This window comes from Dermacentor variabilis, chromosome 3 (assembly GCF_050947875.1).
Source record: "Dermacentor variabilis isolate Ectoservices chromosome 3, ASM5094787v1, whole genome shotgun sequence".
Classification (NCBI taxonomy): Eukaryota; Metazoa; Arthropoda; class Arachnida; order Ixodida; family Ixodidae; genus Dermacentor; species Dermacentor variabilis.
This window is the reverse complement of record NC_134570.1, coordinates 45,087,434-45,106,117: the sequence shown is the minus strand read 5'-3', so window position 1 is coordinate 45,106,117 and position 18,684 is coordinate 45,087,434. Positions and strand designations below refer to the sequence as shown.

The 18,684-nt window shown below is 47.2% G+C and overlaps 1 protein-coding gene across 2 annotated transcripts in view; it reads right to left on the bottom strand.

The window, feature by feature from the left end:
- Nucleotides 1-18,684, bottom strand: part of Pp4-19C (protein phosphatase 19C) — a 41,084-nt gene that overhangs the window by 9,304 nt on the left and 13,096 nt on the right. For both annotated transcript variants that reach the window (XM_075684900.1, XM_075684901.1), the window contains one exon: nt 7,775-7,964. In XM_075684900.1, coding sequence (XP_075541015.1) covers nt 7,775-7,964 — 190 coding nt within the window. The remainder of the gene's footprint in view (nt 1-7,774; nt 7,965-18,684) is intronic.

The following is an 18,684-nucleotide window of genomic DNA, read 5'->3' as shown; positions in this document are numbered from 1 at the left end:
CGAATGAGCTGGACTCCACAACTGAAGAGGCTGAACTGCCGCCTACCATGAGCTCAAATGCGGACATCATTCGTCGTGCGCCGAACTGAATATGTGAAATAACTGAGCAAGTTCTCTCACCATCAAACAGTGACTCTGACTCGGATGATGATGGGCCATGTGCTCCGGAGCCTTCCACATGCAGATCTGACTCAAGCCTTTGCAGTCCTTGCATCGACGTACAGCGAAACTCAAAACTGGCAGAAATACAGGCGGACGTTGTTCCACATAAACGGAAGTGCATGCAGCAACACACTGACCATTTGTTCTGTGCACAGGAGCCTTAAAACATAAATAAAGTGACATTTTCTGGATACATTCGTTTTTTTCGGACATTCAATAGTTCGGACTTATTTAGGTTCCCCGTGGAGTCCGAAGTACCGGTCGTCAATTGTAGCAGCACTTGAAGCTGTTGATTCCTTTGTCCAATGGCTGTATCAGGGATATGCAATTTGTAGGAAAATATATCAACTCGTTGTTTGACATCTGAAGGCTCTCAAAGCAGTGTGCAGAACAATTTCAAGCAGCAAGCATATCTGGTGGCCTCATCGCTTGGTGTCTTCGTTGACCTCTTTCAATCAGTTGGAAAAGATCGCCCGCGACATCCATGCTTTAAAACTGGCCACACATTTAACTGGCATTCACTTCGTTCCTCTGAAGCACCTGGGCTGCGCACTTTTCCCGATAACTAACAAAATTCGTTTGCTATTGCCATTGCTGTTGGCACAAAGCAAAACCGCCACGCGGAGTTTGCTTTGCTTGCCACCACGGCAGTCTTTATTTTTAAATGCCAGTGTGCGATTTGGCAACATCTGATAAAACAGAGCCATCTCATCAGAGTTGCAGACATCAGCCGCCTCATAGCAGCTGAAAACACCATGCAGCTTCTCAGCAGCGCACAATGCAGAAGCATCGCTGTCGGCAGATGCAGACTTGTCTCTAATGATTTTCTCGATGACTCTGTTTTGGCTCATAAATCCTTGCAATCAGCGATTGCTGGCTTTCAAGTCCTCATGGCCCAATGCAAAATCTTTTGCTTTCTGCTGCAAGACTGCCCCATGTATGAGCATGTTTCATGCCCATGTGTCCAAACACCACGCAAACATGGCTTTGTCCACATTGGCGTAAGTCGACAACTTCATTTTCTTTTTTGACAACTTTTCTTCGAACTTGTGCTCGACTCCAATGCACTGCGAATGCTTTCTTTAGCATTCAAGGTAGTCGACAGATTGCTGGCTGGAATGTTGAACCAGGCAGCAACAACCTTCTTCTCGCCCTCGGCAACCGCATTCACAATTGAAAGCTTGTCCTCGAAAGCCAAAATTTTGTGCCTTCTCGCCAAACTCATTTTTGAAGCGAACAAACACCGTGAGAAATGTGCGATACACTGCTGACATGCGATACACTCGTGCCATGCCAACCCGCATAAGCCTAAAGAAGAAAGAAAGAAAACTAAAACAGGCAATACAGGCAGGCATGGTAGTGACACCTGGTTTTCCGATGCATAAGCGAAAAATGAGGAGGCTGATCCGCTCGTCACAGAGCGGCTAGGGAAACTAGTGGCTTTCATCATCATCGTGGCACACAGGATCCTTTGCTCTGGCACAATGCGATCACATGCATTCCTCTCGCAATCAACCACTTTGCTTATTTAGATTACAAAAGTTATACTTTATTTACTCAAATTTTCGGTAGAGCTTCTGCTCACAATAATAAATGAGCGTAAAAAATTTGCTAACACAACATTAATTGCCACGATGCCTTCGTTACATGGAGGTCAGAAAAACATGGGCTCCTATGGGGGTGGCGTTGGGGAATGAAAAAAATTAGTTAAATCCAGGAATTTGTTACATGGAGGTTCGTTACATTCAGGTTTAACTGTATAGGCAGTGACACTCAGTCTTGCCCAAAAAACGAGTACAGACAGCATGAATAGGCCCGTGGCACGAATTTGTACTGCTCAAAGGGAGGTAGATCAAATTATACATAAAAAATTGGCAATCAACCATTTAATTGGAGGAAGTGCGAGCGAATCTTTATCCTCACCTTTAAACAAAAAATCTGACTTTTTTTCTGGATGTTTGCTCAGCGACAAAGCATCAGCTTCCTCTCAAGAGCTGCAACATCTTAAAAGCAAGTCGCAGACGCGGGCGTGTGCACAAACAAACTGCCAAATGTTGTCGACGCTATGCAACACGTCCGCGTAAGTTGGAATGGATGGACAATTTGGAAAGAAGTTCTCTTCCCTTGTCGCTGTTGTCTGCGGTGGAGATAGCCTTCCTTGGGCGGAAGTCTTGTGCGATCCCTTTTGGAGATGGTTTCACTTTTGCAAAATTTCGGCCCACTTCGCACCGAAAGCGTCCCCGACAAGTGTTTCTGGCATCGTGCCGAGCTCGGCGCTGCGATAAGCTGAGTCTCGCGAAAGCGAAACTATCTCTGTAAGTGATCACGTGAGATCGCGTCACCTTAGAGCTTGTTTGAAGTTAAGCACTTAAGAGGGCGCACAACCACTTCATTCGGGAATGGTACCAGGCACCTACGAGGTCCGCAGAGCCCTTCCGACTAACCTCGCATTTAAAAAGGGCCTCCCGCTGGTCCTGCCATCTGCGAATAGTTGGCGTTGAGCTGCCGAGCGATGGCAGTTCCCCTCCTTAGCGGCCATTAAAATTGCTCGTCTCTCAAAGCACATGTCATAATGAATGCACGACGACGCCATAATGCCATGAATAAGCGGAATTGAAGTGCGAAAAACCACAGCATATCTACAAACCCCACCCCCCTTAATATACTATACAAGACGCTAAATAATACTACAACTCCAAAAATAAAAAATAAAAATACTGCTTTATTGCTCAGAAACTTTTGGTTAGGTGAAATGCACAATGTACATGTCATAAGAGCCACACAACAAACTCATTGCACCTTGGATGTTGACAGCTTGGAGCTTTACAACCATCGTAGCTTTGGCCTTTCTGAGGAAGTCTTTGTCGAGCAAAGCACTGCAAACATTCTTGCAACGATCGGGTAAACGTCTGCACAATTTCCAGGTCATTGCTCGTTGCAGTCTATCACGACCGAAAACGGAGAGAGCCTTAGATGGCTACCTAATCACATTGATCACTTTGTCAACAACTACTTTCATGGTTGCAGCAGTCTTTGTGCAGGTGCAAGTGTAGCTTTTGGCTACCTTTCAGACCGGGAACACTTTCTGAAAGTGTTCTCCAGCGTCATCAGCAGCCGTGAACGACACGTTGTGTGTGTTCGTGTAGCTTCACAATTGGGTGCTTCGTGCCACCTCCTGCACCTTTGCGAGAGCCATGTGGTGTGAAGAAGTGTGGCTTGTCTCTTCAATCTCCATGGCGATCTCTGCTGACGAAGATTGCCAATGTGGTGGCGCTCTTGTCAACTGTATACGGATACATCACCCTTGTGCAAATCCAAGCAAATCTGCTTGCTCCGAGCTGCAGTATGAGGCAGGGCATTATTATATATATTTTTAAGCCACTCTAAGCGTAATATATATATATATATATATATATATATATATATATATATATATATATATATATATATATATATATATATATATATATTTTGGCTGAACGAATTTTCCAGACTTAAATTTTGCTGACCATTCTTCAGTTCCTGTGAGGCCCAAAAAAATCAATCAGCAATTTATCCAGGATTGACAGTATAGTCGAATCTCGATAACCAAACTCGAAGGGGCTCAAAAATTTGTTTGAACTAAAAGAAGGACTTGTTTTTGAAATATTCGTGCACCATAGCACGATGCACAAAGGGTGCAAGTTGTGAAACCTTGCGGCCTGCAAGCACACCGCGAGCAAGGACCACGAAACTGTCCATGCTGGCCAACGTTCGCTTCCTGATAACAGTAGAAAACGAAATGATGGTGCCAAGCTGGCAGGGTTGGAGGCGCACATGGGGGGGGGGTGAGAAGGAGGGAGAGGGGAGCATAGTTGTGAGGAAGGGCGGAAGGGAAGCGGATCTGCTTTCTCGCCAACTTGCTGGATGGTGCTAATTACCTCTGCCACCTAATGCCACTGAAGCAGCGGCAGCGGAGTTGCCGAGGCCAGGACTGGGCCTCCGCTGCTGCTTCCCTCTGTGTGCTTGCATGTTTTTTCCTTCATCGGCTGAGATATCGATGCTGTGTTTACGTTCTTTGTCCTGGGTCATTAACGCGAGTCACGTCATATCAAGATGATGAAGTCGTTGCTACTTATCATAATCACGTAGGTGTGCTCCCTTCTGCTGTGGTGTCGCCGCATTCAAAAGACAAGGGGAATGAGTCCTTCCATTCAGGGTTTGTCTTATCATACAGAATCGGATATGGTGCAGTGTCTCCAACAACCTTTCCATCGAGATGTCTCAGTTTAGATGCATAATTGTAAAGAAAACGAGTGCAAATGAGACCAACCAAGCCAACCAAAACAAGCGCAAGCGAGAGCCATTGCGAGCAGACGATAGTGCGAAACAAGCGGCTCGGCTGAACCAGACGCGAGTACGAATAGGCAGTCAGGCAGGTCCGCATGATACCAGTGTGATGTTATTGGGTGCAGGATCACTCCAGCAAAAGGTAGAAGTAGCACGCAGAAGCGCAAACACACATCAGACTTGTGTTGACGCACACACCATATATAAACGGCACACACACGCGACAGTTCCCCAAAATACCTCAGACGACATGCAGCTATATATACGTATCGTTCAATTATAATCGGCCTACAGTTCAGGCGGAAGCGCGTGTCGCCGTGTCGGAGACCTCGTGGAACCGATGTCGGCCAGCGGGGTCGGAAAGCAGTGTCGGCCGGCCGGGTCGGACCGCCTCGCGGGGCTCAGGTGGCCGGCCGCAGTCACCGGGTCATGTGCACAGCTGGCGGGGTAGCCCTGCGGCCGCTCACCTGAGCGCTCGACCGCCCTGGTTCAGGACCGCCAGCCCTCCAGGGTCAGTTGCCCAGCGGAAGAGCGGGGCGCGGTAACCTCTCAGCGGGCGACAGCATTGACTTGGGTGTGGCATAGTGGCGCGGGCAGCGATAGCTCCTATGGGCCAGGTGCCCAGCGAGGAAGCTCTTTTTCGTCCAACGCCGAACCTCGCGCACTGCCTTCATATGTTTATGCTTCCACTCCCGCGTACCGTATATTATAACAATACCCCCCTTTTCGAGAAAGTTGTTCACAACTATTCTAACACAAGGTCGCGGGATGAAAAGAAAGGAAAAGGAAAATTGTCGTGTACGTTTGTCCGATTGTTCATATAAGCACACGACACACATTGATCACAGGGCATTGCGCCCAGTTGAAGTACTAATGCACAGGTCTGTCCGGTTTCAAATAAACACTAAGCGCTTGAGTGTTCACATTGTCTAATCGCATTTTGATATATTAACAGGTGATTACGCGCGACTCGACTCAAGTAGTCAGCTCCGACATTGTCACAACCTTTTGTGTAGTTAACAGTACAATAATATTCCTGCCAAAAGGAGACTCCAACGCAACACTCTGTTGCTCACGTGCTTGGGGTGCTCCTCTGTAGGCTTGTTTCCGCTGGCCTGGACCCGGCGCTTTCTCGACTTCGGAGGGCCTTGTGTCGATGCTTCTAAATCTTCAGGACTGAACGAACTTGTATTCTTGCACGCACACACAAGCACACACCGACGAGGAAGTGGAGCGGCCTGTACTTTCCCTTTAGTGGGTGTCTTTTGGCACTTGTCGGACGACTTCACGAAGCGTTTTACGTCTCTGTGTACATCTGGCCAATAAAGTTCTTGTAGGACATGATCGGTTGTTCTCCTGATGCAGTTATGTCCTGCCGTGATGTTTCATGTGAGACTCCTAATATGTCATGTCTAAATATTTTTGGTATGACCACCTGCTTAAAGGTTCTCCCACAGTTGCCCGGTGGTAAAGGCGATACAACAATCCGTTTTCTTTGACGAATTCGCAGCTGTGACCCTTTCCCGAGTTAAACCACTTGCTTACTTTAGCAAAAATATGTTTCAGCGTCGGGTCTTTCCACTGTTCTTCAATGAGTTGTCCTTTTGTCACGTCACGTAAGATGATTGTCGGAACGCACAAGGCACGAATCTTGCCTTGTTCTTCAGTTTTGGCTTCAGCCACGCTCGATACATGCTGAAGCTCCCTAGGCGCCTTACTCAGCTTTGTTTCTATCGACGACGACTCCGCGTTGGGAGCAGCGGGGTGCTTCCAGTCAGAGTCCGGATCATATGGTCCTCCGACGCCTGGAAGATTTCCCAGAATTACGTCGTAGAGGGGCTCGTCCATACATGCCACTGTTAATTTGCCTGTAAAGCATGGCGTGTTCATTTCTACGACAGCTTCAGGTAGGTATCTTGTAGAGCTGTCCAGAAGAACAATGTTGCTTGTTCTTCCCGTCACATTCATCTCTGGAACGAGTTCTCGTCTGACAATTGCGGTATTACAACCGGTGTCTCGTAGTACACAAACACTTCTTCCCAGCAGCTGGCCTTCAACCACTGGCATCCCGTCGATGAGGAAAGTTACAGCAGTCCCAGGGTTCTTGTCGTCGCTGTCACTTGATCGGCGAGTCTTCTTTCCTGGATGCTTTGATTCTTTCACACGTGTCGCCGTGTCAGAGACCTCGTGGAACCGATGTCGGCCAGCGGGGTCGGACAGCCGGGTCGGACGGCCGGGTCGGATCGCCAGGTCGGACCGCCTCGCAGGGCTCACCACCAGGTCGCAGGGATCACCAGGTCGCGTCCACAGCTGGCGGGGTAGCCCTGTGGCCGCTCACCCGAACGCTCGACCGCCCCGTTTCAGGACCGCCAGCCCTCCAGGGCCAGTTGCCCAGTGGAAGAGCAGGGCGCGGTAACCTCTCAGCAGGCGACAGCGTTGACTCGGGTGTGGCGTAGTGGTGCGGGTGGCGATAGCTCCTATGGGCCAGACGCCCAACGAGGAAGCTCTTTTTCGTCCAACGCCGAACCTCGCGCACTGCCTTCATATGTTTATGCTTTCACTCCAGCGTACCGTATATTATAACAACCAGTTTCCCGTGCGTATGTCACTGTAGGGGCCACTCTTATTGGTCTCCTCCGCTCGCAGCTCGCCTGCCACCGCAGTGAGACATGAAAAATTGGTCCAGGACCGATCCCTCCCATGGTGCGCGTTTTCCCGCTAGTGTGGCTGGGGCATCACAGCATGACGTAGAAATGGCGACCTTGCCCTTTGAGAGAGGGTGAAATTCCCACCACATTTCTTTTCTTTCTTTTTTTTTCGCGTGCGGCTTTGAGGGGTTTTTCCCTAAGCATTTCCGCTCTATGGCGGGGTCCTAGCAATTCTGGTTGGAGGCGCCTCCACGTGATTTCGTGATTTGGTGCGTTGCTGAGAGCATTTTGGAGCACAGTATGTTAGAATTAACCGTCGCAAATGCTTGCGCGTAAAAAATTACCAGGCGTATTCGCCCATTGGAATACACACAACTTTGATGAGGCCACAGCGTCAGTACAAATAAACTGGAAGTTCCAATTAACGAGATTCGACTGTATACACGAAAGCTCTTTCAAGGTCTCCCACACTGGCAAAAGGGAGACAGAAGTTATACTTGAAAAAGTAGGAGTACATCTGATTGCCTTTTACATAAAAAATAACTCCTACACAAATGGCTGCATTTGTGTTTGGACCAAGTTAAGAATGAATAGATTAATTGTGATGTCCAAAGAGGCAGAATGTGATCAGTCACCTGTAGCAGTAGTTTGGTGCTGACCAGACGGTGAGGACGGTCTCATTGAAGTGCCACTTGTACCCTTCCATGACCAGTTGGTGGGCCCGGCAGATCATGTCAATGTGGTTGGTCGCATTGAATTGCGAGACCACGTCGCTGCCGAACAGGTAGCCTGCACCTCGCGGGCTAACCCCCCAGCCCTGTGTGTCTGCGAGCAAAAATAATTCATTCAATCACTCAACCATGAAATCAATGCTGTTTCTTACAGACAGTCAATCAATCCTTATTGTCTATTACAGATACATAACAATATTTATTTAAACAGGCAGCACCTCACAACACTCTTGAGGTTTGCAACAGCTATCCATCTACAGTAAAATCGAATTTCACAGGGTTGTGTGAAATACTTATATCACCTAAAATTCGTATCAAAACATACACAAAATGAAGAAAAAAAAGAATTCATTTTTAGCAGCAAAAATTCCTAATACAGTGGAACCCTGTTGCTATGTCCTTGCTGCTGCGTTTCCCTGGCTGCTATGTCGCGTTTTCGCCGCCTTGACCTAAATCCCATTGACTTCCATGTACGTACTATGTTCCCCTTGATATGTCGCCAGTCTGTAATGTTCGTCCATCTTAAGTTGCATTTGAATGTGGCGGTTAGTTAGTGTTGCAGTCAGCTTTTACGTTGCAACACGTGACTGTTGCGTCGCAACAAGCGACCGACATGTTGTAGTAAGCGACCAAAATTTCACAAGCCATGTGCACAGAGCAGTTGATGAAGCACCCTAAACGAAGTGTGCATCAGTTAAAGCCCACCGGGAACCACACACACTGGGCCAGATCTATTGAGTGCAGCGTTACATTTATTTTGGAGTCTGTAAGGTGCGTAGCATAATCGCTAGTTCTCTTCAGTCAGCTTCGCCGAATGGAGCTGTGTTATGCGGTGAAGCACAGGCAAAATGTTGCAGTCGCGCATATAGGAGTTGAAAGGGGTCACTGTCATAAAACACTGTACATGTCCCTTAATTATACACGTGCGCACGCAACGTCCTCAGTCACAGTACGAGCGCCGAGACATTTGACAAGTGTAATGGCAACCATTCCAAGCCGTTTATGACATAGCTGTGGTGATTGCTGGCCTTCTTTAAAGTTACATTTCCCTGGCTGTGATGTTTTTTCTTATTTTTTTACTTTTTTCTGCAGTCCCTCAAAAAACATATCAACGTGGTTCTACTATCCATGTGCGTTTTTTTCTTGCCCAAACCATCAACGATCACCTTCTGGAAGGCGTAAAGGTGTGCGCACGTGACCTCACGAATGTTTTCGCATGCCATTGAACAGCTCAGCATGTCTAGTGCAAGGGACGTTTTGCTGTTGAGGATAGCCTGTCGTGGCTGGTGCCGCAGTCATTGTTGCTGCAGTGGTCTTCGTCTTCTTCACCGATGGTCAAAGCATCAGGCTGTGATGTGGTCCGGTCCACTTAACAGGGGGACCAATGAGAGACTGCGCAGCAGCGTGACATAGCCAGTTGCTTAGTGGCTACGGATCACACCCAAATCCCACTTTGCCGACTTGTCTGTGCCAGTCACTCCACTGTCTTGGCCGCCGCCGGAACTGTGGCTCATGTGTTTGTATGATCTACAGCGGCGCAGCAATGCGTTGGCAACAGCAGATGTTTTTCTTATTTTGAGCAATGTATTTCGGCTGCGGAATGTTACGAATTCGTGTCACACTGAAATTCACACCAGCCGTGATTGCATCACCGGAGCTTTACTGTATTAGCATATAGGACTACCAAGGCACTGCAAGACAAATATTTTTTTTTCTCTTGAGAATGGCATAAAAGTAGAGTGCAATATCAAGCGAGTGTAAAAGATTTCGTTGCCAGCTTAAGAGTAATCTTTCGCAGTCAAAGAGTTAAAAGTGAACAAGCTACTTTCACAAATGAAATGATATGGATGATGTGATGTTCTTCAACAACCGGGAATCAGAGAGGAACACCATTAGCAGCAAGGACGACACATTTTATTTTGGAATTAGTGTTCCCTTAAAGGGACACTAAAGTGAAAAATGATTTCTTCTGCATCAGTAAATTACCGTTCTACAACACCAAAAACACCACTCTTACAAAGATAATATGTTTGGTAAGCCAGAAAAAATGCAAGAACGAAATAAGGGTGGAGACACCTACTAAAGTTCCCGCACCTGGGGGCTGTGACGTCTTGGATTTTGATGGCATCTTCTAGGGCGTACTGATTGTATATAGCAGTACAGATTGACTACGTTGTATTCTAAAGGTTCTAATAAAGGTTGTGTTCTAATATTCAACCTGGCAAGTTTCGGGAACCTTTATTCAGCCAACGCGGCCCAAATGCGAAAACATACTTTGGTATCCCTGACGTCATGCTGACGTACCGGCGCTGGGGTTTCGGCGCGAAATTCAAATACTGATACTTGGACCTTCATTTTCTCATCTAATAATCAAACTACTTTTTTGAAATGACTGCCTGCAGGGTTCTCAAACAATGCTTCATTAGACAAAACTGGTTTATTGTTTCGCTTTGGTCTCCTTTAAAGGGGGCAATGAAAACAAACACTAACTTTTTTAGACAGATGTAGTATTCTCTCAAAACACAAACATCGCACTTACTTGGTGGAACAAGGTTAAATGTTTGACCGAGGAAAAGAAAGTGTTTCATGGCATGAGACAAGAACCACATTACCTTATATTAGTATTTCTACAGAGCTCTCTTTGGTAATCCTGCCAAATCTACAAAAGAGGGTGCCCACATGCGAGGATCGTTGCACAACTGCTATAGTTCTGCCTCCTGTTTACGGCGATTTGAAAGTGAGATAATGGGGAAAAAAAAAAACTAATAGCAGAGTGAGCATTCTCGCACCCTGTGGGAAAGCTGGATGTGCAAGCCCATCTCTGGTGGCGACTAGCCGACAGCTCGCCCTCTACCTTCAGTTATGATTGGGGAATGTGCTACTGTTCGCACTTATTTGATGCCGTTAGTACACTGTCGAACAACAATCTTCTAAATATGTGTTCCACTACTGATGCTATCAATAGTGAGCATTATTGAGTGAGCAGATAATCAAGAGTTCACTAAAAGGAACTTGTAACCTTGCAAACTTTATGGCAACTAACAGCGTGTACACTGTGTTTCTAGCGATGACTTTTGCACAGAAAGTATGCTATAGAATTTTTCAGTAATGTATTTTCACATTCTTGCTGACAAAAATAGCATTTATGAAGTTGTTGCCTCATCACCTGCTAAAGTCATTCGCCAAACCAAACTGATTCTTGCCCTTCCCCTTATTTTCTATGCTAGTTAAAGCACCACTGAAGAAAACAGCGTAGCCAGTACCGAGCCTTAGCATGTCCGAGTCGAGCCTAGATGTAACAATCCCATGTAGAGGAAAATCTTGGCTATTGTGAACATTTTTTCAGCAGCTGAAATGTTTCACTGGAGTGTGCGAGAGAGTGGTCCACTCATATTGACCAGGTGCCCTGCGCATTTCGGTCACAATGAAAGGAATAAACCACAGCGCGGCAACACATTGACGAGCCGGAGGACGGCAGTTCCACAGCGAATGCCACATGATGCAGCCAACCATAGCAGCGCAGCGCTTCCCTTGCTGCCTGCAGGCAAACATGGGAAGATATTGTTATTGCTTATCTGTTGACATATTTGTTTGAGAGGTGCGACAACTACTGGATCCGGGTGTTTCCTGCGACGACTAGGGCGGCCAGAAAACCAGTCAGCCTCCAACTACAGGTCCTCAGAGGTCTCTACGTCACATTCCTTAAACTTCATAGCTCACTTAAGCGTTTTGAATATGCCAGGCGTTTGACTTACAACCACTCCGAGAACTTCATAAAGTTTGAGTACCACTGTCGGGTCGCCACTGCTTCAAACAGACCTTATTCACCGATTTCTGCTAACAAAGGTAGCATACGTCACTGTTGAAATAAACCGTTTTGCTGCAGATTGTTCAGCTAATTATCAGCAGTTTTGAGGGCAAGCTGCAGTATGCCAAGCAGTACCATGCAAAAACCATGCAGTATTTATTCACTTTGCGTGAGAAAAGTGCTATTTTCGTTTGATGCCGCAGTGGCCTCACAGTGACAACAGCGACCTCAAACTTAGTGAAGCTGCGAGCCAGCTTTTCAGCCAGCCCCCTCTTCACGGCAAACAGCCGCACGGCAGATTCCTTGTTGGCTTTGCATGTTCTCCGTGCACGCGGGTGGTAGCGCTGCAGAAGTCGTGGGGTGCCTCTTTCATTACGGGACGTAACGCGCAGATTCTGCCTGTGTCGGGCCCGACTCGCCTGTGCTGTCGCTTTAGTGTCGTCCTCATCACTAATGCTAGGCGACACTTCGGCAACAACAGAGGCAACGATGGCAAAGAGTCGAACCTCGTAGTCTAGATTTCTTTGCGGTCGCAGCGGGGTTGCCGAGCAACTTCTTTGCCTTCCAAATGCCACACACCATAGTCAACAGCACAGTGGAACCCTGGTTATACGTCCCCCAGTTTTGCGACAACCCCGGCTTTACGACGGATTAGCGAAGTCCCGGCGAAGTCCCCATAGAAGCAATGCATTAAAAACCACGGTTATCTGACGCAATTTTACGCCTGACCCGCATTATACGATGACTCTCGCGAAGTGCGGGACGGAACGGTGGACGAAAGAAAAGTGTCGCGGGTCTGTTTCCTCACTCTGTCTCTCCACAATCACTTTCTCCCTCTCTTTTCAGTGGCGTCGCCTCTCGTCGTGTTGGGGAAGCATTTCTCTCCCCCCCACCAGCAGCCGCCTGCGATGCCTGCTGTGCTGAAATAGTGCCTTTTCTTCTCCACAATCACTTTCTCTCTCTCTTCTCGGCGGTGTCGCCTCTCGTCGCATTGGGGAAGAGTTTCTCTCCTTCCCACTTCCTTCCCAGTAGCAGATCGCCGACAAGGTAGCGCGGAGAGGCCTAGGTTAATCGCACGTGTTCTTCCTCGTAATCTTAGCGACCAGCGTTCAGTGGAGGTTTTGAGTTCCATGATAAAGATGTCCCATGATAAAGATAGTTTTTTCCCCGCCCAACAGCACAGGCTGGCTGCAGCCGCTGGATGCCGGCATTATTAAGTGCGTCAAGCAAGGATACCGGAAGCGGTTAGTGCAGCGCCGGCTGGCAGCTACGGAGCGCACCGAGTCGGAAAAAAAGATCACTGTGCTCGGAAAGAAAGATCACTGTGCTCGACGCCATGCATTTTATTGCCAGTTCGTGGAACACAGTGTCGTGAAGCACAATCGCTCTCATTCAAGCACTGTGGTTTTAAGTGGGAGACTACCTCCTCTGCTGCGGATGCAACGACCTCGATGCCGCTTGAGGCCGATGCAGGCTTTGCCAATGACGATTTTGAGGGTTTAAACCTCACCACGACCTTCGCCAAGTACATGGAGGCCGACGACAATGTTGTGATGTGCGGCGAGGTGTCGCTGGATGACGCCATCGAGGAGGCTTTGCCTAGTGCCAACACCGCTGCGACATCGGATAAGGACGATGACGCCACAGATGCCAACCACATTCACCAGGTGCTACGAAACATAGGCGGCATCTGGAACTTCGTCCGTTCACGCGACGTCACAGAGGACTTCCTTTCGGACGTTGCCCAACTCGAGCGAAAGCTCTTGGTTCACGGATCAAACAAGGTCCAAAAGAAACTTACCGACTTTTTTTAAAGTTCGCACGGCTGGCGGGAATCACGGCAGCGGGCAGTGGAGTGCCATGAAAATTCGTATGAATAAAGCATGATCGGTACCTGTACTGCAGCATTAATTCTTATCGCATTTGCTTTTTGTAATTTGGATTTCCAAGCCCTGGAGAGTACGTTAGTAGCTTACATTGAAGTTTCTCGTAAATCCATCGCACGAAATAAGTAGTATTCTTATAGGCATAATTTATGTTCCGATTTTATGGCGCCCGCATTTTATGGCACTTTTTCGCGGTCTCGAGAAAGTCGGATAATCGGTGTTCCACTGTAGATCCCTGTCGCGTGCCAGCGCCAACTTCTTCATGCCACGTTCGATAGCACAAACAATGTATATTTTTTCTTCTATGCTGGACACCCCGCGTCTTTTTTATTTGAGCTTCAGCATGACGCGAGTCCTTGTTTGCATGACGCCACAACGCTCTCTGCATGGCGCCGAAATGATGTTGGTGTTGATGTGGCTTCATGCGTAAGCGCACAGGGCACTTGGAGGCTGTTGTTCTGATCTCTGAGGCTTGTTCTGCTGGACCGCCCGATGGAGACGACGCACCGCCGTGTTTGTGCGACGAAAAGTGGAAACACTGGTACATGTTAACCGATACGTACGCAATAAGCTGGTATGGTTTATGCGGATACAAAATGTATTATGTTCAATAACCGCTGAGTTGGGGATTTGACTTTACTACTTTTAAAACGAAAGTACTGTTTAAGTGGGTACAGTTTAACAAGGTTTTACTGTACCAGTAGCTAGGTAGAATAGAGTCATATGTTGCAGTTAAGTTCTGTGTGCTCCATGCTCTGGTTCAATTCAGTGCCATAGAGTTTGCCACGAGTGCAGATGTCCACATCTATATCTACAATATTTTGCAAACAGGAACACCTACCTATCCAGTTACTGAAAGGTTTCTTGGACATTGAAAATTTGCACATGCCAAATTATTTGGATATCTCTGAGGCACTACCACTCACCCTGCAGAAGTAATTTATAACAATACCAGAAGTTTATTTCACCCTGCAGGCCCCTTCACTAGTGTGGCAGCATATAAATTCAGCCATTTTGATAACAAAAATGGAAATCTCCTAGTTTTAGTGTTGCTGGTGTCCCCTCAAAATAAAGTACAGTCGACATCTGTTAATTAGACCCTGACGGGACAGACAAAACTGGTAGAATTATCTGGTGGGTCAAATTAAACGAGATGCAGAAAAAAATCCAAGGACACCTAAGCAGTTCTTTTGAGTTGTGCACGAAAAAGCATTAATGTCCAACTGAACGGCGCTGAGAGGTCCTTTGAGTTTCGTGCTGCAAGTAATGTGCTACAGCGGTATGTGATGCCCAAGCCAGCGAGCAGCAGCAGCCTGTGGTGCCAACGCTGCATGCCACTGCTGCAGTGATGCCCTCTCCCCTCAAACAACACCTGGTGCACTACCGTGCAGCAGGCATTCCCTGTTGCCCGCTCTGCCAACGCCTTCTAGGTAGCACAAGTCTGGGCACTACGATCCATGATGCCATGCTATCTTGCCTGACTGCCACAGAATCTAATGGGGATGCTCCCAAGAAAGCCGCGATGATTTTGACATCACCGCTTTCGTCACGCTGGGCTTGACAGTGAATATTTCAGTCCAAGTAGCATGATGTCATAAAGCAAAAGGCAAACTTAGGAGGCGTTGGCTTTGCCCTGTTAAAGGGACACTAAAGGTTACTATTAAGTCAACGTGGACTGTTGAAATACCATCCCAGAAACCTCGAAACGCTTGTTTCGTGCCAAGGAGAGACTTATTTTAAGAGAAAATGCGTTCTGAAGCGTCCGCGTACCTCTAGCGCAGTTCAAATCGCCCGCCCTCCGATCGAGGAGAACTGACATCATGGTCTCATAGTGACGTTGCACCATCGGTGAGTAGAACGGCGTCCGCAGACGGCGCTACGGCTTTTCCGCGCAAAACGCGAACGCGCGGCCAGAAACAGAGCCAAGACAGAGCCGACAGCAGAGCGAAAGCGGGAGTATGGTGGCTAGCGGAAGGAGAAACGAATTACGTCCCACGTTACGTCCCACGGCACACGGAGAGTCCGTTTTCGTTAAACTATAGGCTGCAGCGAGCTCGCAGCGTGGTCGGCGTGGTCTATGAGAAGCGACGAGCCTTTTCGCACTCGCAACAGGGCATAAAAATGTGCGAATCGACGCAAAACTCTGCCTAGAAACGTGCTTCGCCACAGCCAGGGCTCAATACGACCCAAGCTGGCACGACCCAGATGTCGTTTCCCGCACCGCCACCAGGCGCCGCTACTATACCTCACACTCCAGCGCAAGACGCCCATAAGCTGGTACTTCATTCTATGACGCTAACTTCGACGCTCGTCGCAATGGACCCTGACACCGACAGATTGGCTCGCGATGGTGGGCTCAACTTCAGCGATTTGAGCACCGACGAGCGCGACCTGCTTCTGAGGGCTCGCACTGCCGGCGTCGTTGCGTACTACGACGGCGGCCTCGACACCGGCTCTCCGGAGCGGGAAAGCAACGAGGGCTTCCCACGACATCACATGGACGTGGCATTCTCGCTGCTTGTTCCAAATGAAAGTTTCGCGAGCAGAACCCTCACAGCACGACGCGATAACGAAACTACTGAAACTCCAAAGCGTGCGCGGCGCAGAGTCGAGCGAAAACGAAACCTTTCGAACACCCATATTACTGAAGGGTAACGTCAAAATGTTATTTTTTCCTAGAATCGAATAGACGTAGACAAGTAGCATTTTTTCCAGCTTATAATCGAATGAAATAATATTTTTAATACGAGTAGTTGAGTATTAGTAACACAAATTATGAGGAGACCTTTCGTCATCGGGCTAGTACCGGAATGTCGCTGGGGGGTCTCAAATCGTGTCATGCATTTACCTCAATTTCTCGGTTACTAAAGCTCTGTTCGCGATTATATTGACGCCTTAGACGTTCTAGAACATTGCTCTACCACTTTAACTTGAGTTTCTGGTAACCTTTAGTGTCCCTTTAAGAAGCACTTGTGCCGAGAGCAAGGGTGACGTGGCGGCGTGATGATGCCCTCTCCCCTCATGCAACACCTGGCACGCTACCGCTGCAGCAGGTGTTCCCTTTTGCCCGCTCTGCTCCATCAAGGTGCAGCTCATGACATGCCGCCGCAGCCAATGGGAACTCCGTCAATACATGCTCATGACTTGGGGTTGCAGCCAATGGCAATGTGAGTTCAGGTGCTCTTTCGCTCAATGGGCCATTTGATTCTTTCGCATAAAAAATGGCAGAGCACATCACTGAGTCATTTGGCAGTATTTCCTGATTCTAACATGTCCCAGAAATAAACGTGCACCCATTTTCTGTGTCCAATGTAGTAAACTAATGTAGAAATCACATTAAAGTTCCTAAACAAAGTACAAATCTAATGCACACCCGATTTTCGAAAGTCAGCTTCGCCGCAAAATTTTTCAAGTCAGCTTCGCTGTATTACATCCGTGTTAAGCCAGTTTCACAATTCGGCGAAGCTGACCAACTTTAGGGGACTGGCAAAAACCCCCACCACGCCTAGACACACTTGTAGGGACTGACAATCTTGTACTTCCTGCATTTTGAGGTGGGGCAACAGGTGGGATTTGACAGGCTTAACTGCAAGTAAACATTTATTGTTTTCTCAGCAATGTGTGAGAGTGAATTTGCCTCTGCATGGCTAAATTTACATGACCACTGCCTTAAAATGCAATGTAAAATACGGGAACATAACAGAATTGAAAGGTATCAAATGGGAACATAATACATAGGAGTCAAATGGCTATAGGTCGGTACCATGTAGATGTGATGCAGTAGCCACGAAAATGTGCCGAAAAATACATCAACGGGGTTCCACATCATACTGAAGTGCATGTAAACACATAACTGTTTCCCTGGTCTTACTGTAGACAAGGGTTCAATATGAGAGCTTAGATGCCAATAAATTTGGTTGCTGACTGATAATTTAGACTAGGTGGGAACCACCTAAAAGTCAGAATAGGAAGTCATAAATAACGATTTGCCAGAAAATAAGTGACATTGTTCGCCAAGTGGAGAGGAAAAAAAAAAACGGGGTAAAAGAAGATTGTTTAGATGATCGTCATGCTGTGCTGTAGCTGAAGAGCGATGAAAGTACAGTCAAATGTATGCACTAAATCTGTATCTCTGGAACTTGAAACAGAGGTCAACTGTGGCCTGACTGCTGAATGAGCGTGGGCCCCTTCACAACAGTCATTACCTGGCACACAGTGTTTCTGAATGAAACGAAAACCCAAACGAAAAACTCGTTTGCCTAAAATGAAACAAAACCAAAACATAATTTATTATTTCGTTTCGGAGTGAAACCGAAATAGTTTTGATCGTTTTTCGGTTCAAGGGGAAAGTCAGTAATCCGGGAGAAAAAAAAAAAAAAAAAAGGACCGTCTTCTGGCAATGTCAAAATTAGCACGTATATCTCAGGCAGGGACAGTGCGAGCCATAGCCGGTCTAGAGCTCCACCGATCTAAGACTGTCGCTTGGTGCATTAGTAGATCGGCATTGTAGCAAAACCCAGGGATTGCATGATGAAGAGCATATCGTTCGTTTAAGTTCGTATTATCGGAACATCGTTCTCGCATTTCGGCAAGTACACTCAATAACATACTGCTTCCGAGATCATGCCCAGTGCCTTGGCTCAACGCATTGAAGGTGATCTTGAAATTCATAATTCACTTATTCAGAAAAGTAAGTACTATGTTTTTATCATTACTTGCTTCAAAAATTTTTGCATGCGAACCAAATCCGTTATGAACTGTCACAGATCATCATTTTTTCTTTCATTATGGAGCAGAACCGGAACGGAACGGCTTTCAGTGGAACCAAACTAAAACCACAATGAAAAACATTTCATTCCAACAGTGTGTCGGCACATTTCTTGCCTCATTGACACCTTTGTCGTTAGAAACATCTCGGATGGAGTTCGCACCATTTGAAGCTCCTTCATTATTTTGAGCGACAAAAATTTCTGACACCAAAGTTGCCTAAGACTGCATTGCTTTATAGAGGGGGACGCGGCAATCGAAGCGGTCAAATGAGTCAAATTCTTTTATTTTCAGATTTTTTTTTTTCACGATCCTGGAACCTTCATTTACCTGGAGGTGAAATGTAACAAAAC